The 22,300-nt window shown below is 47.9% G+C and overlaps 1 protein-coding gene across 1 annotated transcript in view; it reads right to left on the bottom strand.

Annotated features, from left to right (window-relative positions):
* The window catches only part of RHOJ (ras homolog family member J), a 114,022-nt gene that overhangs the window by 26,288 nt on the left and 65,434 nt on the right, over positions 1-22,300 (bottom strand). Inside the window, exon 2 of the mRNA XM_053603061.1 lies at positions 19,274-19,332. Coding sequence (XP_053459036.1) covers positions 19,274-19,332 — 59 coding nt within the window. The remainder of the gene's footprint in view (positions 1-19,273; positions 19,333-22,300) is intronic.

Genomic DNA, 22,300 nt, shown 5'->3' with positions numbered 1-22,300 from the left:
ACCAAGACACAGTAATCATTATTCTGATTTACATGTATGCAGAGGGCCAGACCTGTCGAGTGAGTCCACCAAGCATTGCTTGAAGGTATCAAATACCCGGTTCCATTCCATGGAACGGTGACATTACATAGGTGCTGGTAAGACTCAGGTACTGTCCCGATACACAGTCCCTTTCCTACTACTGTTTGGACAGTGAGTTTAGGGTGACTCTGATGCCACTGGCAGGCCGATGCTTCACCAGTTGAATACTGCCCAAGAATAGCAACAGCTTCATAATAAGGGGGTTTTACACTAAGAAAGAGCCAACAGGCTGTTGTCAGATCCGGCCTGGTCAAATTTAACACTTGATAGGTGCTCGTGAGCAGCTCCCAAGTGGGGTCCAGATACCCGAACTGAATCACTGAATCTTACTGAAATTAGGCGATCAGGAGGCTAGTGGAGATTGGGTCGTATACTTTGGAAGTACTTGGGGGCCGGCCGGAAGGGGAAAGATATTTTTGGGCCCCACTCGTGTGGGCTTGTCAGGAACAGGGTTATATTCTACCTTGATTTTTTTTTTTTGTAGAGACAAAGTCTCACTTTACTGCCCTCGGTAGAGTGCCATGACGTCACACGGCTCACAGCAACCTCCAAGCTTTTGGGCTTATACAATTCTCTTGCCTCAGCCTCCCGAGCAGCTGGGACTACAGGCACCTGCCACAACACCCAGCTATTTTTTGGTTGCAGTTTGGCCAAGGCCGGGTTTGAACCCGCCAACCTCGGTATATGGGGCCAGCGCCCTACTCACTGAGCCACAGGCGCTGCCCTCTACCTTGATTTTAATAAGTCCTCCTTTTTCATTCAAGGTGTGAAAATCCTATGGTCCCCACTGAATGGGACTGTTGAGGCGGAGTCCCCAAATTTCCCCAAATTCCCAAGTGGTTTAGCGATTTCTCCCCAGACTTGTGAACTGTATAAGAACTGGGTCACATAATCTCCATTCCCCGAGAACCCCTGTTCGATGACAATTATTTCTGCCATTTATATATGACCAGGGACCGGGACTTCTCTTCATCTCAATTAAGTCTGGGGCGTTTGGTGGTGCCCACCAGATTTGACCTGTGGAAACATGGCCCCAATGTTTACAGAAAAAGTGCTCCTTCCCTCCACATTTATCCACTTTGTGGCCTGGACATTCATAGTACGTGCTATGTCGGGGACTCCAGGTACTCTGAGTCAGACCTAATATCTGATCTAGGTCCACATATAAATCTGGATACCAAGGGTTTTGGGGATGTGTACCCCAGGTTGAATTTAACAGTGTCCAGTCTGTTGACCGGATGAGGATGTTTCTGTACCCATGGAGGGGTCCCCAATAGACTCACCAGGTGACATTACATGGCTGATGAGGACTAGCATACGGGAAGGCACACAAGGGGATACACACAAGTAATATCAGCATCAAGTAGGTGGGGAGCGCTTCAGTTTGAGTTTTAAATGGTTGCCTTTGGCCCGCTGGATTCTCCATTGTGGAATGAAGTCCTCTTGAATGGCAAATGGGTCTGTGAGCTTAACGTGGGTGTGGTGTACCCAGGAGGTGATACTGTCTACTTTGAGAGTGGTGGGTGTTGCCAGGATCACGACATATGGGCCCTTCCACCGGGGTTCCAAGTCTCTTGGCGATGCCTCTTCACGTAGACTCAATTGCCAGGCTGGAACTTTTGGGGCTCAGGTACGGGACCAGCCTCGTAAGTAGCCCACAGGCAGTGCCAACACTCTTTCTGTACCTGCTGGTAACACCGAAGGGAGAGGAGGAAATTTTCATCATCTGCCTCAGTTATTAATTCTACGCAAGTGTTAGGAATAATAGGGGGTGGTCTTCCATAGAGTATCTCATAGGGAGTCAGTCCAAGCTTATAAGGAGAATTTCTCACCCTATACAAAGCAAAGGGAAGGAGAGCCACCCAGTCTCTGCCAGACTCAAGAGTTAATTTGGTTAAGGTCTCTTTTAGCGTTCTGTTCATTCTTTCTACCTGCCCTGAGCTCTGGGGCCTGTAAGCACAATGTAATTTCCAGGTAGTTCCCAGAGCCATAGCCACCCCCTGCGTTACCTGTGACACAAAATCAGGGCCATTGTCTGAGCCAATCAGGGCTGGTAGTCCATACCTGGGGAGGATGTCATCCAGCAGTTTCTTGGCCTCTATCTGGGCGGTTTTGTGCTTCATTGGAAATTCTCAGCCCACCCAGAAAAGGTATCAATGAAGACTAAAAGATACTTATATCCATACTGACCTGGTTTGACTTCTGTGAAGTCCACTTCCCAATATGCACCAGGCTTGTCTCCTTGCTCTCAGGTTCCCGGAGCGGCAGGACCCGCTCTGCCATTGGTGAGCTGACACGCCTACAGGCCCCGATGATTTGGTCTATCTTGGTGTCTAGGCACTCAGTTTTAATTTTTGCATGGAGAACTAGATCTTTTAATTTCCTATTGCTCATGTGGGTGGACTGGTGCTTGCGTTGGAGCACTTCCATTCCTAACTGTGCCAGGAGGATAGTTCTGTCATCTGCAGTGCGCCACCAGCTGTTATATTTCGCTGGGCAATGTGCTTGAGGAATGGTGTGGAGCCAAGCCAGGTCCTCAAGGGAATATTTGGGTTTTTCAGGTAACACTGGTGCTCCTGGATCAGGCAAGTAGAGGGTTAGCTCCTGGGCCATACTGAGGGCCACATCCTTGGCTGCTTCACCGGCTCGGTGATTCCCCCTGGCCACTGGGGAATTTCCTTTCTGGTGGCCTGGACTGTGAATGATGGCTAGCTTTTTTGGCAACCAGATGGCTGTCAGGAGGTCCAATATTTCTTGCTTATTCTTTATCATTTTTTCCTCTGCTGTCAGCAATCCCTTCTCTTGGTAAATGGCCCCATGGATATGGGCCGTGGCAAATGCATAACAGCTGTCTGTATAGATGTTGATCTTCTTCCCTTCTCCCAGTACCAAGGCCTTGGTAAGGGCTATAAGTTCTGCTTGTTGGGCAGAAGTTCCACTTGGAAGGGGTTCAGCCCACAACGTTTCAGTTTCTGAAACCACCGCCGCCCCTGCATAGCTGTGTCCGTCTTTCACGAAGATGCTGCCATCTGTGTACCAGGTTTCCTCAGCATCAGGCAGTGGCTGATCAGTCAAATCTTGGCGGAGGCTGTGGACTTGCACCAGCATATGTTGGCAGTGATGTAGTGGCACCTGTGCATCTGGGTTGGGCAGAAGAGTGGCAGGATTCAGAGTTGTACTGGGTAAGAACTGAATCCTCAGTGGATTCAGAAGGAGACCTTGGTAATGAGTCAGCCATGCATTGCTCATCCACCGATCTGGGGGCTGCTTCAAAACTCCCTCATTGGTGTGAGGGGTTGTTATTAACAGTTCCTGCCCCAAGGTGAGTTTATCTGCATCTTTCACTAAGAGGGCAGTGGCTGCTATAATACATAGAAAAGGGGGCCATCCTGAAGCTACTGGATCGAGTCTTTTGAACAAGTAAGCTAGTGGGCGGGTCCAGGGTGCCAGAGTCTGGGTTAATACCCCCTTTGCCACTCCTTTATGCTCATCCACATATAGGTGGAAAGGTTTGGTGATATCAGGGAGGCTTAGCACAGGCAAGGTTAACAAGGCAGTCTTAAGGTCTTTAAATGCCTGATCTCTTTCTGCTGTCCATTGGAAAGGCTGTCCCTTTTTGGCCTAATAAAGGGGCTTAGCCATTTCAACAAATCCCGGCACCCATAATCTACAGAATCCAACCATTCCCCAAAATTCCTGCACTTGCCTGGGAGTAGTGGGAACAGGAATTCCAAGTATGGTATGCTTTCTGGCTTCACTCAGCCATCTCTGGCCATCTTTAAGCACATACCCTAAATAATTCACAGTTTGCTGACATATTTGGGCTTTCTTTGCTGATGCGTGGTATCCCATGTGTCCCAGGGTGGCAAGTAGATCTCGTGTTCCTTGCAGGCAATCTTGCTCTGTGGCAGCTGCTATTAATATATCATCTACGTACTGGAGAAGGGTCAAATCAGGGTGAGATTTACGGAATTCACCTAAGTCTACATGTAAAGGCCTCATCAAAGATGGCTGGGGAATTCTTGAAGCCTTACAGTAGGCGGGTCCATGTCAGTTGTCCACTGAGGCCTTCCTCTGGGTTGCTCCACTCAAAAGCAAATATAGCCTGGCTTTGTGGGGCAAGAGGCAAACTGAAGAAGGCATTCTTTAGATCTAATACTGTGTACCACTTTTGAGTTGGAGACAAGGCACTGAGAAGTGTATACAGGTTAGGCACCGTGGGGTGGATGTCCATTACCCGCTTATTTACTTTCCGTAAATCTTGTACTGGGCGATAGTCATTTGTAAGTGTTTTTTAAACAGACAACAGAGGGGTATTCCAAGCTGACTGGCAGGGGATCAATATACCTGCCTGAAGGAGGCGTCTAATGTGCAGGATTATGCCCTCTTCGCCTCTGTGCCCATGGGGTATTGCTTCACTTTTATAGGTTCTGCTCCAGGCTTAAGTTCCACTAAGACGGGAGGCCGATGAAGGGCTAATCCTATTCCTCCTGTCTCTGCCCATGCTAACGGGTAAGAGTGGAGCCAGTCATTTATACCATCTGGGGCCCCGGGTGGTGTTTGGTGAAGCACGTACTCATCTTCTAACTGAACAGTCAGAACTTGTATTAGGCACCCCTGCCTATCTGTAACCTGAGGTCCATCCTGATTGAAGGATATCTAAGCCCCAATATTAGTTAATAGATCTCTTCCCAGTAAGGGGTATGGGCAGTCTAGGATAACCATAAATGTGTGGGATACCCGGCCCGTGCCCAGGTCTACAGTTCTTTGGGTAGTCCATGAGTATTGCTTCATCCCAGTTGCCCCTTGGACCCAAGATTTTCTTGTATCAAGTTTACCTTGGTCTCTTAAAAGCACCAAATGCTGGGTGCCAGTGTCCACAAGGAAATCAATTGGTGTCCCCTCCACTTTGAAGGTTACCCTGGGTTCAGGGAGGGGTGTTGAACCCTGACCCCTCTAATCACTTAATTCCTCCATTTCTAAAATTTGGGGTTCGCCATGTGGGGGCGGGCTTGTTGGCTCTCCATTTGGGGCATTCTCTGGCCCAGTGCCCTATCTCCTTGCAGTTGGTGCACTGGTCCCTCTGTAAGCATCGGCGTCCCCCCTCCCAGGGTTTCTCCTCTGTGGTTAGTCACTTTAGTCGAGCCTGCCCATCCTTTGGCTCGGCAGCAGTGGCATCCAGCAGGATTTTAGCCAGACCTTGAGTTTGTTTGGTCCGAGCCTGGGTCTGTTTTTCCCCTGGTGTCTCTCTGTTATTATAAACTTTCTCGGCCACTGCAAGCAAATCCTGTAAGGATTTTTCAGCCAATCTATCTACTCTCTGCAGTTTCTTTCTTATATCAGGGGCAGACTGGTTAACAAAAGCCATAATAATGGCGGCTTTACTACTGTCCTCCTCAGGGTTCATGGGACTATAAGTATGGAATGCTTCCATGATCCTTTCTAGGAAGGCAGCAGGAGACTCATTCTTTTCCTGCTACACATTACCTACCTTAGCCAAATTAGTCAGCTTGTGGGCCGCTTTTTGGAGACCCCTCCTTAGAGTCTGGCAGTAGGCTTGGAGACTCACCTGACTATCTCTCCTATGGCAATCCCAATCAGGGTCAGTACGGGGGAAAACAGCATCAATCACAGCAGGATTAGTAGTCACCATCCCATTTTCACCCTCAACTGACTTTTGGGCTTCAGACAGAATTCTTTCACTTTCTTCCATGGTGAACAGTACCTGTAAAAGCTGCTGACAATCATCCCAAGTGGGCTGATGAGTAAAAAGAACAGAGTCTAAAAGATCAATTAAAGCACTAGGTTTCTCAGAAAATTTAGGATTCTGCATTTTCCAATTATACAAATCACTAGTGGAAAAAGGCCAATAGTAAAGATCTTGCCCTCCGTCCTCATGCGGGGGGCTCGTGGCCCTCAAGGGAAGGACGGTTGAGTCAGCATTTGCCTCTCGCTGGGCCCTCTGTCTTGTGTACGGTGGACTCCCAGCGCCAGGCCTAATTGCAGTCTCAGCCTCAGCAGCAGGCTCCCCTGCTGCCACCTCTCCAGGAGGTGGGGAGGCAGAGGCAACCTGCGGAGGGGGAGGAGGACGATATGGAGGAGGGCAAAAGAAATCCTGATCTGTACTGTCCTGTAACACAGGGTAAAGTGGTGCAGAAAGTTTGGGTTTGGTAAGTTTGGTGGATTTCTCAGGCAGGGGCTTCTCATGCACTGCAAGAACTGCTGCACTGTTGCGGATAGCGTCTGTACTGAACCTGGTCGGGGTGACTGGTCCATGAATGGTAGACAATGTCCTTAACCTGGAAAATAATAGGAAGGTGAAAAGTACCCTCCGGTGGCCAGCCGATGTTGAAAGTTGGCCACTCACTGCTGCAAAAAGTAATAAGTTTAGCCCTCTTCACCATAAGTCCTAAGTCTTGTGCTCTGGACTTGAAATCTGAGAAATGGTCAGAAAGAAAAGAGAAAGAGGGCTTGCTTGAGTCTGTCCCATGTTACAATCAAAGTCAGAGTTGCCCCATTAGGGCCAACTACAACCACACAAAGACACCAATAAAACACATGGCACACAAAAGGACAAACAAGACAGACAGTCTGCAGAAACAAAACCGAAAGTAATCCGACAGTCTCTGACGGTGCTGCGGGAGCAACCTGCGAAACTGCCGGGGCACAAGAACCACTTCTTCCACACCACACCCTGGGATTCCATGTACCAGTCTGGTAGGGTAATCTCTACAACATACACTGAGTTTCGCACATCAGAAGAGGCTGGGACGTCTCCACGGCTCTCCTGGCCAGCAGCCTCCAGCACATCCACCTTGACTTTATGCTGACCACACCATTCACAGACCTTCAATCCCAAAAGTGAACATGATAGATAAGACAAACACTTACCGCTTATCGGCTTTTAGGGTCCGGGGTCCTCAGGGAGTCTTGGGGGATCCCGGACAAGCCCCCAGATGTTATGCCCAGATCACAAAGTCCCCAAAGACTGCCAGGGAGCCGATTCCGATGCAAAAGCAAAAGAGCCGTTTTATTGCAAGCTCGAGCCTGGGCTCCCGGGGACTCCACTACAATGGATCCAAGCCAGGAGCCCCGACCTCTGTAACAGGGGTATTTTATAGTGTAGCATAGCAAAGTGGGCATATACAATTTAAACAAAGGGATGGCTTCTGGATTGGCTGCCACTGGGCCTGCCATATGGCCCAATCCAGAAGGCGGTTTCTGATTGGAAGCCGATGACTCAATGTGGAAACCGGTGACTCACGGTGACTCATCAGTTTTGAACAAAATGGCTGACACAATGGATGAACCCCTAAGATGGCATCGGTCTGGTTCTCTCAATACCACTTATCACGGCCATGGCTACTCTTCCTAATAGTCAAAAAATTGTGACACACACGTGTTCTTTGCAAAAGAGCAAACACTACAGAAATTCACAGAGTGGGGGTGAAAACTGTTTTTTTCATCACATCCCTGCTGTGATCTCTGAGTTTTTCCTCTCTCCAAAGAAAACTGCTTAATATTGTTTTCCCAAACATTTATATTTATTGATGTACATAATGTACACACATTTATTTGAATTAATTATATAGTTCATATTGTTATGCCATTTATGTTTTTAAACTTAGTATGTCATAGGTATATCTTTAATATCAACCTTGCTATCTTTCTACTGACTCAAATAAATGTTTTTATAAGAAGTGAGAGCACACATGTGTACATGTACATAGACACAGGTGGACTGGAGGGAAGTCTCTTAGGATGTTAAGTGTGGGCGTCTCTGGTTGGTGGATGCACCCGTCCCTCTGTTAGCTACTCTAAGTGCCCAGAGCACAGGGCTCAGTGTGCGTGGCCTCTGATGTTACTACTGTTAAAGCTTACACAAAGATTTTAGGTACTCAGGTAAAATATAATGCATAATGGCAGGGATGCTGAAAAGCAGAATCCTAAAAAATTAACTAGAAAACTAAAAGGACCACTGTGGCTCATTTACTACATTTCTATTAAAGCAAAGAGTTAGGAGCTGGGTGCACTGCTCACTGATGTGAGGAACCTGGCCTCTTGGTTGCACTTCAACTGAGTTGTGGCTGTATGGGGAGCAGGCGGTGGGGTTGGGGATAACTCCTCTCTTGGCACTACCCTCTCCTCTTTATATATCTAGGCCTGAAAACCTCTCCCCTGGACTTTCCACCTCTCTCCATTCTCTCTGGAGTGGTTCCCTCAAAAAGCAGCTGTAAGACCCATGAACCAAGAAATCGCATTCCCAGGCTGAAATCTGTTCATGACACTGCCCACCCTTTGCCACTGCTTCCTCCCATCTGGATTGTCACAGAGTGGGCACTCTGTTGATTATTTTATTCATTCCCAATGTGTGCTCTTTCCCCTATTTTTTCTTTTTCAGATTAATATGAGGATACAGACCATTAGGTTACATTGTTTGTGTTTGTTAAGTAAAGTCCAAGTTGCAGTTGTGGCCCTCCCCCAGGAGGTGTTCCTGCTAGGCGAGAGCACACCAACCTCTCTCCCTCCTCCCCTCTCTCTGCCCTCTTCCTTCCCCCTCCCACTTGAGTTTAATTGTGTTTTTCTCTTGTTCTGCATCAAATATTCATAAATGCTATTGGCTGACTGGGAGAAATGGACTTCACAGTGATCATCCAGTGACCCGTGGGCCATTTACTGTAGTGGCTTCCATTAGCATCACCTGCAGAGCTTATAAAACATTCTGGATGCATCTTACAAGGGTACATGTGAAACTTAGTAAATGTAGAATGTAAATGTCTTAACACGATAACTAAGAAAATGCCAGGAAGGCTATGTTAACCAGTGTGATGAAAATGTGTCAAATGGTCTATAAAACCAGTGTATGGTGCCCCATGATCGCATTAATATACACAGCTATGATTTAATAATAATAAAAACAAAACAAACCAAACCAAACCAAACCAAAACAAAACATTCTGGTGGCCTGATAACCAACCTGCCCTGCCTGCCTCCCTACTTGGGGACAATTAGTTCAGAATCTCTGGAGAGTGTGCCTGGGCAGCTGGGAATCCTGATTTAATTGGCCTGGGGTGGGCATGGAGTTGAGAGCAATCGATTTCAATCACCATCACTACAGCTGGAAGGCAGTGCCTTGGAATGTTCCGTGTGCACACCTGTGGTTGATGGGCATGCATTGGTGTAGCCTCGGATCATTCTTCAGTTAATGAACTGAGGATGTGTCTGATGGCATATTACTAAAGGGCAGGCATTGTTTTAAGCACTTATGTGGATTCTCACTGAACCCTCACAATGCCATTGGAAGACAGTACCATCAACATCCTATTTTTTTTTTTTTTTTTTTTTACAGTTTTTGGCTAGGGCCAGGTTTGAACCCGCCACCTCCGGCATATGGGGCGGGTGCCCTACTCCTTTGAGCCACAGGGAGCGCCCCATCAGCATCCACTTTTTCCTAGAAGAGGAAGTTAAGGTTTAGAGAAGTTCCACAGTGGACCAGTGTCCCCAGGTAGTAGATACTGGCCCTAATCCAGCTCCAGCTCTTAATTGTGACCATGCTATTTGCCACAGATCAGCATTTTAAGTAGCAGATTAAGTACTTTCTTAAAAACTCGAGTATCTAGGAACTTGAATATAAGACTCATAGGTTATCCAAGAATCTAAGACCTGCTCAGACCGCCTGGTGTGTTTATTTGGTGGCCTGCATTTGCTTAAAATGGCCACCAGGTGGCAGCAGACACTGTATGTTTAAAACCTTAAAGCTGAAACCCCAAACAAAAGAGTCTGGAGAAATGTCACGCCTCGCTATGTAAGGTAGAAGAAATGACTGGTGTTCCGAAATGATTATGTTTATTTGATTCTTTACCCAGTAGCCATCAAAGGATTTCTGTTTACATTATGGAAAGGTAGCAAGACGGAGGGTTGCCAGGCTGACTGCAGGTGGGAAGGTGAGAGAAGTTTGTGTTTCTGACGGTTTTCCCAGGGCAGCCAGGGCCGGCAGCTCCGTGACTTACGATGGCATCAGTCACTGGGCTGCACCATGCTCTCTGCACTCGGGATCTTCCTTCTCTAGGAAGGATTCCTTCCGTAATCTACCTTAGTCCTGCGGTGTGATTCCATTTAAAAAGATTTGGTGCCTACTGAAAGCACAGCACCAGCAAGGATGTTGTATGAACTCTACAAGGTGACTAAGAACTGGCAATCCATTTGGGGAGAGAAAATGAAATACACGAGACAGATTATGTAGAAGTGAGACAGGAGAAGTTTCTTCTAGTCGTTATAATGGAATCATGTGGAATATTTATCTGACTGAGTTGGGACAATAGAATTTCCAGGTTAGAAGAGGCCTGAGAGAGCAGTTGGTGAAGTGGTTTCCAAAGTATGGTCCTCAGAGGCACCGGCAGCCCTGGGAGCCAGAGGTGCGTGTTCCCAGGCACCCCACAACTCTCCTGCAGCTCAGGCTCTGGGGGAGGCATTGCTCTCCAGGGCATTCTGATCTGCTCAGGTTTCAGAACTACATGTTACACTTTCCTCTCCCCCCATCCCCACCCACCTCAGCCAAATTCATAGTTTAAGAAATCAATGTTGGAGGGCGGCACCTGTGGCTCAGTGAGTAGAGTGCTGACCCCACATGCCGAGGGTGGCGGGTTCGGACCCAGCCCCTGCCAAACTGCAACAGAAAAATAGCCGGGCGTTGTGGCGGGCGCCTGTAGTCCCAGCTGCTCGGGAGGCTGAGGCAAGAGAATCGCGTAAGCCCAAGAGTTAGAGGTTGCTGTGAGCCGTGTGACGCCATGGCACTCTACCCGAGGGCAGTACAGTGAGACTCTGTCTCCACAAAAAAAAAAAAAGAAAGAAATCAATGTTGGCTCGGTACCGGTAGCTCAATGGTTAGGGCACCAGCCACATACACTGGGGCTGGTGGGTTTGAACACTTTGCGGCTCTGCTAAACAACAATGATGACTATAACAACAATAGCAAAAAATAGCCGGGCACTGTGGTGGGCACCTGTAGTCCCAGCTACTTGGGAGGCTGAGGCAAGAGAATCACTTGAGTCCAAGAGTTTGAGGTTGCTGTGAGCTGTGATGCCGTAGCACTCTACCAAGGGGGACAAAGTGAGACTCTTTCTCAAAGAAAAAAAAAAAGAAATCAATGTCTAGACAGATTGATTTAACCAAGACTACAAGATAATACCTTTCCAGAAGGCCCATGTCTAGGGTGTTGAGGGCTTGCCATTGGCTGTAGCCATGAAACACTGCAGAAAGGGTCTGGATTAATAAAAGAAGCGTCTCCTGGGACTGGGACCTGGGAAGGTGGGGTTGGGGGATGTTGAGTGATTTGAACTTGAACCAGCTGATGACTTAAGTGGCTTTTGCAATGGAGCATCCTTTGGCCCTGGGCTGGATGATCCCATGTTGAGATGATGTCAGGGGCTGTCAGTGGATGGTCCAGCTGGTATTTGAAGCCCCTTCTCATTTTGAAATGGAGGATGGAAGACAGGGGCTTGTATGCTTCTTGAAGAGACAATGTTTTAATCTAAAAGCGCAACTCGAGTGGGGCTTTGTAAAAGGAGACAAAGGTGCTGGGGGGGTAAGGAAATTGGGGCAAGGTACCCTTCTGAGTGCTTTCCACCCAACCTCACCTTGAAGGCAGCAACAGGGTCAATTTGAAGGCGGATCCCATACTCTGGGGTGACAGAGGAGGAGATTATTTAAAAAGACAAGTTCAGAGAAAGCCTCAGCATTAAATGGGCCAAACACCTGGGTCCTAGATATTTTTGGGAACAGCTGCATCCTGATGACACTGGTGGTAGATCAGAGAGAGGATTACACCAGCGTGTCTTAGACTTTCCGTACATTTGAATCACGTGGAGTTCTTGGTAAGGCATCATTCTTACTCAGTAGCAGGTCTGAAGGGAAACCCAAGAATTTGCATTTCTAACAAGTTTCCAGGTGAGGCTGATGCTGCTAGTCCAGGGACCACACCTTGAGTAGCAAGGATTTCCCTGAGCACCGTTCCCTCTAATCATATTAAACTGGAACTGGAATTCTATTTCTAAGTCTTCTTGGTTTGGTGATATACCAGATTTTTCAGCACAAGTCTCATTTTCATATTCTTCCGTAAGTCAGGGCTGGTCTGGAAAAGGTAGGTACCACGTATAATGGCTTACGAGCATGGGCTGGACCTACAAATTATCTGGGTTCTAATCCCCATCCTGGCTGTGAGTGTGGTATGATCTTGGGTAAGTTCTCCCTGTTTCCCACGTAAAATGAAGTGAACAGTGCTGGCCTCTAGAGGATGTTATGAGAATAATGTGCTGATGTTTGCAGAGCACTCAGAATGCCATTCTGGACATGGTTAAGTATGAGGTCCATCCTTGTCCCATGTCAACAGCAGCTGCCAGTCCTGGAGCCATTTCCCTACCCTCACTGAGTGCCAGGGCTGAAACTGAAACCAGCTTTTTCTGAGCGGAGTAGTAATGAGACCCAAATATGTGCAAACTCTGTCTCTCTTGATGTTTCTAGACCCCTGTTTTCTATGATGTGGGGAGAAGTAAGCTTGTGTCTGAGGGTTACTTTTACCAACAACTCATCACACAAATTTCTCCCTAATCCTCCAAATTACATACTCTTAAAAAAAGAAAACAACCACACATTAAAATGTGTGATTGAGAAAGTTGAGTTGCTCCCTGAGGGAAAACATTTGTCCTGAGGTTTTAGGCAAACTTTCCATAAAGGACGGATGCCAGACCCTGCACTCCAGATGGTCACATTGGGTCAGCCAGGAGTGGAGAGGACGGCTTGTGTGCATCCTTCCCAGTGGACTCTGGGTTGCCAGTAATGAGCAGGTGCACTTGCCTTCTATCCTGTGCTTCTCTGGCCCTTGCGGGAAACTGAGGCTTAGAAATCAGCACCTGGTAAAGATGTGTGCGCAGCCCTGGGTGAGTGAAGGGCTCAGCTGAGGGGTCTCCTTGTGCAGCCCTGGGTTTGTGAAGGGCTCAGCCGAGGGCTCTCCTTGTGCAGCCCTGGGTTTGTGAAGGGCTCAGCCGAGGGCTCTCCTTGTGCGCCGCCCTGGGTGAGTGAAGGGCTCAGCCGAGGGCTCTCCTTGTGCAGCCCTGGGTTTGTGAAGGGCTCAGCCGAGGGCTCTCCTTGTGCAGCCCTGGGTGAGTGAAGGGCTCAGCCGAGGGCTCTCCTTGTGCAGCCCTGGGTGAGTGAAGGGCTCAGCCGAGGGCTCTCCTTGTGCAGCCCTGGGTGAGTGAAGGGCTCAGCCGAGGGCTCTCCTTGTGCAGCCCTGGGTGAGTGAAGGGCTCAGCCGAGGGCTCTCCTTGTGCAGCCCTGGGTGAGTGAAGGGCTCAGCCGAGGGCTCTCCTTGTGCAGCCCTGGGTTTGTGAAGGGCTCAGCCGAGGGCTCTCCTTGTGCAGCCCTGGGTGAGTGAAGGGCTCAGCCGAGGGCTCTCCTTGTGCAGCCCTGGGTGAGTGAAGGGCTCAGCCGAGGGCTCTCCTTGTGCAGCCCTGGGTGAGTGAAGGGCTCAGCCGAGGGCTCTCCTTGTGCAGCCCTGGGTTTGTGAAGGGCTCAGCTGAGGGCTCTCCTTGTGCAGCCCTGGGTTTGTGAAGGGCTCAGCTGAGGGCTCTCCTTGTGCAGCCCTGGGTGAGTGAAGGGCTCAGCCGAGGGTTCTCCTTGTGCAGCCCTGGGTGAGTGAAGGGCTCAGCCGAGGGCTCTCCTTGTGCAGCCCTGGGTGAGTGAAGGGCTCAGCCGAGGGCTCTCCTTGTGCAGCCCTGGGTGAGTGAAGGGCTCAGCCGAGGGCTCTCCTTGTGCAGCCCTGGGTGAGTGAAGGGCTGAGCCGAGGGCTCTCCTTGTGCAGCCCTGGGTTTGTGAAGGGCTCAGCTGAGGGCTCTCCTTGTGCAGCCCTGGGTTTGTGAAGGGCTCAGCCTAGGGCTCTCCTTGTGTGCAGCCCTGGGTGAGTGAAGGGCTCAGCTGAGGGCTCTCCTTGTGCAGCCCTGGGTTTGCGAAGGGCTCTCGTTGCTTCCTGAGTCCCATGATCACTGGTGACAGCTGACCTGTCATGGGCTGTGGTTTCTCAGTGACAGCCCCTGATTCTGTGGGGATCTTGGGGGTCTCCCCTCCTGAGAAACCCGGTGCCCACCAGGCTGACAAACGGGGTGCATGGGGCTCCTGACAGATGCTCATTCCTCCTCGCAGTGCTGCTAACGGCCAGTTTGGCATGTTTTGTCTTTGAGCTCTGTCCATCCTGAAGTTTGGCCAGAGAGACCACTATCTGAGCAGGACTCTGCCCACTGAGAAAAGGAGGAGGGGGGCGTCTTAGTACCACACTGGCTCTGCTGTAGCTGGCCAGTGGCAGGACAGGAGGACATCTGGCCATGACCTGGGAAAGACCCGGCTCAGTCTGGGGGCCTCAGCTGGCGGCTGCCCAGGGCTGGCTTCAGGATTCGCACCCTGGCACCCTGCTGCCCACTTGTTCCCTCCTGTCCCTCTCTGAACAAACTGACCAGCAAGGATGTCATGGGAAAGTCAGCTCTGGGACTCTTGTAGCTGAGCCAAAGATCTGGGCTCTAGAAATCCCTTTTTACCCGACCCTCCTGGGGACATGTGCTGTGAGGATGAGTTGGTACAACCTGACGGGTCTGGTTGGCCTTCCTGCCTCCCTGGTGTGTGATCTGAGGAGTAACATGCAGTCCCCCTGAGAAAAATCCCTTCCTCCATTGCCTAACCTAATGCTTGGAATTCTACCTACCAGAAGAGCTGGCTTTCTAGAGAGTACATCTTCAAAGGCTCTGCTGAAGTCCAAATGTTTGTTTGTTTAGGGGTTTGGGGATGGCAGCGCCCACAGATTGACAGTGTATGTGTATAATGTGACTTTGTTATAAACTGTCTTTGGCAACTGTTTGGCTGACTTGTAGAGGGGCAGGGGTGTCCCAGGGCTGGCAGGCTGCAGCCAGGTCCCAGGCAGACCAGGGGCCTCACAATAGAGGGAGCCAGGGTGAATGAGTCGGCTCAGGGCTGAGGGTAGAGAGACTCCTACCACTTGTACCTTTGAGAATATATTTGCTTCCTGAGGTGGTATTGTCACCTGTGACCCAGGGTTAGCTGGAGACAAAGGTGAGGGTGCTGCTTCCTGGTTTTCTCAAGTATGAAAACCTCATTATTTAATCAAAATGAAACTCTATAGCCATATTCAAAGGCTTATTTCTCTTTCGTGGTTCAGAGATGAGTCAATCATTTTTCAGATTATCTCTCTGTCCTTCCTAGTAATGGGCCAGAAGAGTATTTTTGAATTAGTTATAGGTGTTCCTGAGCCATGTGACCTCAGCTGCCGTTCCCAGAATATAGCTGGGTTCTCCTACCTGGGACTGGGAATGGAAATTTTGGGACGATGCTTCTAAATTAAATTTGTTACAATTGGCTGAACTGTAAAAACACAGGGATCAATTCGGGTAATATTATTCTCCATTGCTTCCTCCTGACTTTCGAAACAATGCTTTCAACTTCCAGAGTAGCCTTTTCAGTATTTAATGGACATCTGAACCTGGGGCTCTTCTTAAAATGCAGTGCAGGAGGCAAGGAAAGGGCCTGAGGTCCTGCATTCCAATTTGCTGCTGGTGAAGCCAAGTGCTTGGTTCCTTGGACCACACTTTGAGTGGCAGTGTTCTAGAACAGTGATTCTCAAGGTACGGTGTGTGGACCAGCAGCACCAGCAGCACCGGAAGACCTGTTAGAAAGGCAAATTCTTCACCAAGGTCCTGCAGGAAGCAAGCCGTGTATTTACCATGGCAGGGGTCGCATTTCACCATCTGGTTGGCTGGCTCAGACCAAGCTCTGGTGATCTCTGCTATAGAAAGCTGTTCCCGGTGGGCCTTCTCAGCAGAGATCACAGGGCCGGATGTGGCCAGGGGGAAATGGAAATGGGGTGGGACTAGGGTACCAGGTCACCCCATGGTGATGTGGTTCCCCAAGATGTCCATGTTGCCGTTGCCACCAAGACCAAGCACAGCATCTGGTTGGTAGACTGACGTCCCCATGGCTTCAAGGTTGGCATGAATTACTAGGTTCCCACTGTGGTACTGGGTAAGACCTGGCCAAGGTACGGAGCTGTGTGCATGCTGAGCAACACTGCAGCTGTTGCTCATGAGGCCTGGGCTCACCCGGACCACAGGTGTGACCTGATGGATGCCAAGCCGGCCTTTGTTCACTGGTACATGGTGTGAGGATGGTACATGGCCTGTGAGGACATGGCTGCCCTCGAGAAGGATTATGAGGAGGTTGGTGTGGATTCTGTTGAAGGAGGGGGTGAGGAAGAAGAAGAGGAATACTAATTATTCATTCTTTTCATGAGGCATGTCCCACCTCAGCTCAACATTAGCGGACAGGCATTAAACCTTCCTGGTTAGATTGTTTTCACTCAGTGGTGATCCTGTCTCTCTTTTCCATGCGTACCAGTAAGATTTTTCCCATCATATCTTTTTTTTTTTTTTTGTAGAGACAGAGTCTCACTGTACCGCCCTTGGGTAGAGTGCCGTGGCGTCACACGGCTCACAGCAACCTCTAACTCTTGGGCTTACGCGATTCTCTTGCCTCAGCCTCCCGAGCAGCTGGGACTACAGGCGCCCGCCACAACGCCCGGCTATTCCCCATCATATCTTAAAGTTAAGGTTTGAAGAAAAAAAAAAAAAAGACACACAAATTCTTGGGCCTGACCTCAGACCTGCAGAATCAGAAATGCTAGGGATGGGGGCCACCCAGCTGCTGAGGTCTAACAAACCCTATGGGTGATTCTCCTGAGTGCTCAAGTTTGAGAATCGCTGTTCTAGAAGATGAATTACTGGTTATCCTTAATGCAGTATGTTCCAATATTTAACAATCTCTTACTGCTAAAAGGTCTTCTGTGAGTCTAGCTTCAGATCTTTTTGCCTAATTACTCTGATTCTATCAGGATTTTTTTAGTTATCTTTTAAAAGTCCTAATCGTAGAATTTTAGGCCTAGAAGGAATCTTATAATACATTCTGATTCCTTTTCCCCATGCTTTATGCTTCTTTACCAACCTTGTCTACCCCTGAATGGAAAGCATTAAAGTGAAAGTTGAAGAAATAGCCAGACCAGTCATCACTTCTGTGTCAGAAGTTTGGCCCATTCTGTCTGCTTCAATTTGGAGTTTATAGCTTCAACTCTTAAACTAGTATTATTTAAAAAAATTTTTTTTTTTTAAAAAGGATAGAGCCGTGGGAAAGAATAATTAAACTCTACAAGAGCCTTTAAACAGTTTTATTGGATTTGAAATTAAATAGAGACCCATGGAGATTGTTCATAGGACAATTAGTGCCCCAGAGCCAACAAATGTCTTGTCTTACCACGGGGGTTGGGGGCATAGAGAGCTTTTTGTAGAAGGCAAGGTAAACACAGGTTTCGGAATCATGAAATAATCATTGCTGTATTGAACTTTCCAAACTGGATTATATGTTCATATAATTTGACTGAGGGAGCCAAGTGTAAACTCCTTTCTTTCAGGCTGTGGGTTCCTGATGAGTGGGGACACCCCAGTGATTGCGTGCTTGAATTATGGCAGCCTTCTGTTGAGGCAGTGAGCTGCACCAAGGCCCTGGCACCTTCGCCCAGAGGAGCCAAACTGATTTTCCCATTTGGGCAGGAGCGGGCTGGGGGAGGGGCATCCTTTCCTGTTGATGAGGGAGGTCTCCTTCACCTACAATTTCCTGCCCTTAGCTTGCCAGACAGCCATCCGCCAGTGAGGGGAAACTGGCTGCTCTAGGAGCCTTGGGCTGGTGCTAGTGCTCCAGGTTCTGGCCCTGGCCTGTCCAGCACTGGGTACAGTGGTCCTGGCAAATGTGAACAGAAAACCCCAAAGAGAATTCCATTTACTTATTTTCTAGTAAAGAGCTTTCAAGTTGAGCAAAATGACGTATCTCCAGATAACTGTGACAAAAGGCCTAGACAAATGCTTAACTACAGATAACAATTACCAGGAGAACTCCCGGTGGGAAATAGCACAGTAAAATGTTCACTTCAAAGGATTTAAGATGTATGAATTTGGACAGACTGAACGACCCACTGATTTGAACCTAAATAAATGACCCAAGACATATGGTAACAAAAGCACTCTCCAAGAAATTGGGCCATGGCCATAAATTGCTTAACCACTTCCCCCCACCATCATGTTACCTGTGAATCTGTAGTGGGGAGGAAAGACAGATGGGGTGTTAGCACCCCAGCAATGCATGTGCTGTGGATTAAGTGCTGAGGGTTCTAGTCCCTTGCCTTACGTTATTGGTTGGCCAGGTTCTTCCCCTTGAAATGTTTCTGACAGAATATTTCAAGAATCCTAGAAAATTCAGAGTCAACCTCCAGGTGTTCAGAGGTTGGCACTCCATTCTGGAAAACATCTAAAATTCTGGCTTTTACACTTAATTGATATTCTTTCTACCTCTTCCCCTCACCCTCACCAATCTCTTTTTTGATCTTTTCACAGCTTAAATAAAAGACGGGCAAAGAAAATAACACGAAAAAAGTGGGGTGGAACTAACATTTATGAAATTGACCATTAATCTTGGACCTGGAATAGGTTTCTGCAGGAAGAAAGTGAAACTCCTGGTCAAATGTTATTTTGGTGATGGCTGGTCATCAGTTATTCTTTACCTATAAATACCCTGAATAATGTAACCAAATAGTTTTTTGTAGTAATGAGTATTTTTAAAAACTAAGACTATGCCTTTAGTTGTCATTTAGCTGGGTGAGAAATTGGCCCCAAATGATCAGAATGAATAATAACAGTGCTGTTAGTCTCCACGTGCTTTGCCAAATGGATCTGTTCTTCTCCCCACACCTCCCCACCCCTAAATGAATCAAGATAATAAAAATGATTATAACTGGGTTTAAAAGAATATGGGGAATGGGGAGGGAGAAGGGAGGAAGGGGGGAGGATGGGCGGAGGGAGGGGGATTGGTGGGATTACACCTGCAGTGCATCTTACAAGGGTACATGTGAAACTTGGTAAATGTGGAATGTAATTGTCTTAACACAATAACTAAGAAAATGCCAGGAAGGCTATGTTAACCAGTGTGATGAAAAGGTGTCAAACTGTTTATACAACCAACGTATGGTGCCCCATGATCGCATTAATGTACACAGCTATGATTTAATATTAATAAAAAAAAGATAATAAAAATGTACCTGTCCTGCAGTGTCGTACAGGCCGAGCAAGTGCTGCTTTCCTCCCACCGTCACGGTAACTAGGGGAGAAGAGAAGACAACAGAGTGCATAAACATAAGCTTCATAAAGTGCTAATGTCTCCTCAGGTAGCAAGGATGGAGCATATGCCTCCCCCATGTAAATCCTAAACCAAGTTGACAGCCTGATTTCCAGATGAAAGGTAATCTTGAGCTGTAGTGACAGAAGGTGGTTTGAGCCAAGTCCACATTTCCTGACAGAGATGACTGTTGCACCAGGACACTCTGGAGGCTGCCCATGGATCCTTGGTGGGCTCTAGAATCCCAAATTTCTGAAGAAAAAGGATGCTGGACTCAGCATCTCATTAGGTTATTTCTTTGCTTTGAGCCACCTTTCGGGATACAGGATTATGCAAGCAATTTCTTTGTTAGAAATCTCTCTGCTTTTATCTGTCTTTGAAATGTTAATAAACCCCTGAAGACAGCATTAACCCACCAACCTATTTTTATAGTTTACAAAGCACAATAAATAATTACCTAAGAAGGACTTAGTAATTATTTTTTAAAGGTTTTTAAAAATTAAATAGTTCTGTGCTCAACTCATTCATTAGGATTTTTAAAGTTTAGTTGAAGAAGGAGCTGTTGTAGGGGTTCAGTTTCACGTACCCAAAGGGTGCGTGGATAGTGGAAAGTAGCCTGCCTGGCCAAGCAATTGTGCTCCAAAGCGAGATGTTAAAAAAGGGATACCAAACGCTCTGTGCGAGTCTGGAAATGAAAGAAAAGTTGAAACTAAACGGGGATTGAACAGATTGAATGCAAATGAATGGTAAGAGCAAGTTTCAAAAACAAAAACAAAAACAAAACCCACAACCTCCCCCCAAAATAATAGAACCTCTTTTTGGAAAAAGTAAATAAGCTATGAAGAAAAGTATAAGTTTTCCCCCAGGTGATTTAAAAATGTACAAATGTAATAGCAAGATTTTGTTTTGATTACTTTGATCATTAGCTGTGAAGGAAATTATTATTATTATTTTTTTTTTGTAGAGACAGAGTCTCACTTTATGGCCCTCGGTAGAGTGCCGTGGCGTCACACAGCTCACAGCAACCTCCAACTCCTGGGCTTAGGCGATTCTCCTGCCTCAGCCTCCCGAGTAGCTGGGACTACAGGCGCCCGCGACAACGCCCGGCTAAAAGGAAATGAAAGATAAACTGAGTAAGAACCTTTTACAACCGCGACTCTTAACATAAGCCGGCCAGATTCTCCAGCCTGCTGCTCAGAGGTGCTGCCTTGGTGCTGATTTTACTTTTTTTTGTCTTCAGGTTCATGGGCTACATGTATGCAAAGTACTTCATAAAAGCGCATTCATTGAAAAGCCTCTCCAGATGCTGTTTTTCTAATCTGCTCAGATCAACCTGTGTTCAGCTTGATAACACAGATGGGCAGCTTCAGTGAGCTTTTTAAGGTGTATTTTTAAATAATGAGAACAGAGCTCCATCCATCCTTGATTATGATACTGGCAGAATTTTAAGGTGGTCTTCATGCTGTCTGTATGTGATATTGAATAATTGAAAAAGCAAGCCTGACTCCTTTTTACTGTTTACTCTTTCTTCTTTACATTTTATTACCTTCCAAGCTAGTTCCTCTTGTTTACCCACCAATTGTGTAACTCTGAAACATCAGCAGTAGTATATAAGTTGTTGACTGAGCTCATGTTGTGGCCCTGGATTACGCCTTTTAGGATCATGCCCTTAGGAGCCTTCAAGTTTCCTGTAAGTTCCCCTCTCTGCACTCTCCTTAAGACATTGTGGCTTATACTTATTTTGTAAGGAAGAAAAATTACTAATCACTCTTGTGTAAAATGACTAACTGCCCTACCCTTGTGATTCCTCCTACCCCTTTAACTGCTATTTTCGCTTCTGTAACAATGCTTGCTTGCCCCCAGAAAAATTTTACCCTATAAAAGCCAGGGCCCCAAACAACTCGGGGCTGCTTTCAGAAATCCCATGTTGGGACACTGAGGCAGTTGCCAGCTGGCTCTTCTTGGCTGTGAATTCGGCTTGTTTGGCAGTGTGGTTTTGGTGGAACTCCTGGGCATAATAAGAAGAAGGGCATTTAAACATGAGTCGGGCTGGCAATGAAGAGGAAGGTGAGACTGTGGGACCCAGAGGCCTTTGTCCTGTTTTATTTTTCTCTTCATGCACACTGATGGAGGAGGGCCCAGTCAGAGGTCCTGAAATCTGCCTAAATGGTTCCCTTAGTGACTAATTCACTACCTCGTCATGGATCAGGAATGAGGGAAGAAATCCAGCTATTGCAACACGTAATTTCCTGCCTCTAGCAAGCCCAGTCCATGTGGGTCAGGAGCAGCTGTTCCTGAGACCCCTTAGACTCCCCCAAGACACACGGGCCCGGGTCATCTGGGGCCATCTGTGGAACAGAGCACTAGAAGCCAGGTCATCCTCACTGCCCCTCAGGGCACTGCAAATATGCCTAAAAAATGGCTCTGCATGTTGTCACTGGAGCCCTGAAGCACCTGCTCAGATTGTGCCTGTTTCTCAGAGAAGACATTCCCTCCAGCCTTCCCCCTCACCCCTGTTTCCCTTAACAGTTTCCGTGCCAGGGAATTTCACCAGGTGTGGGTGAGCTCAGGAAGGCTGAGTGGTGCGGTGCGAGTCTGGGCACAGCCGCGTCTTCCCTTCAAGGCCTGCTGGGTTTCTGCACTGAACTCAGTGTCGGGAATAGAAAGACTAGATGTGATTCTTCCAGCTGTGCAGCATGGAGACAGTGGTTTAGGGCAAATCCCAGGCCCAGTGCAGACCAGCCGACACCCTGCCAGGGGCCGCGTGGGGGGTGTGGGAGCGCACAAGAGCAGCTCTACAGTGCTGCTGGAACCTGGTCAAAGGAGGCTTTCTGGACCAGGAGATGCTCTGAACCCAGTGCCTGGGGACGGCTGGGAACTACTGGGGGCGCGTGAGGCAGATGATACTGAAGGGGTGGTACCAAGAAGGAGGCTGCCCTGGTTCTAACTT

Source organism: Nycticebus coucang, chromosome 9 (assembly GCF_027406575.1).
Source record: "Nycticebus coucang isolate mNycCou1 chromosome 9, mNycCou1.pri, whole genome shotgun sequence".
Classification (NCBI taxonomy): domain Eukaryota; kingdom Metazoa; phylum Chordata; class Mammalia; order Primates; family Lorisidae; genus Nycticebus; species Nycticebus coucang.
This window is presented reverse-complemented; position numbering and strand designations above follow the sequence as displayed.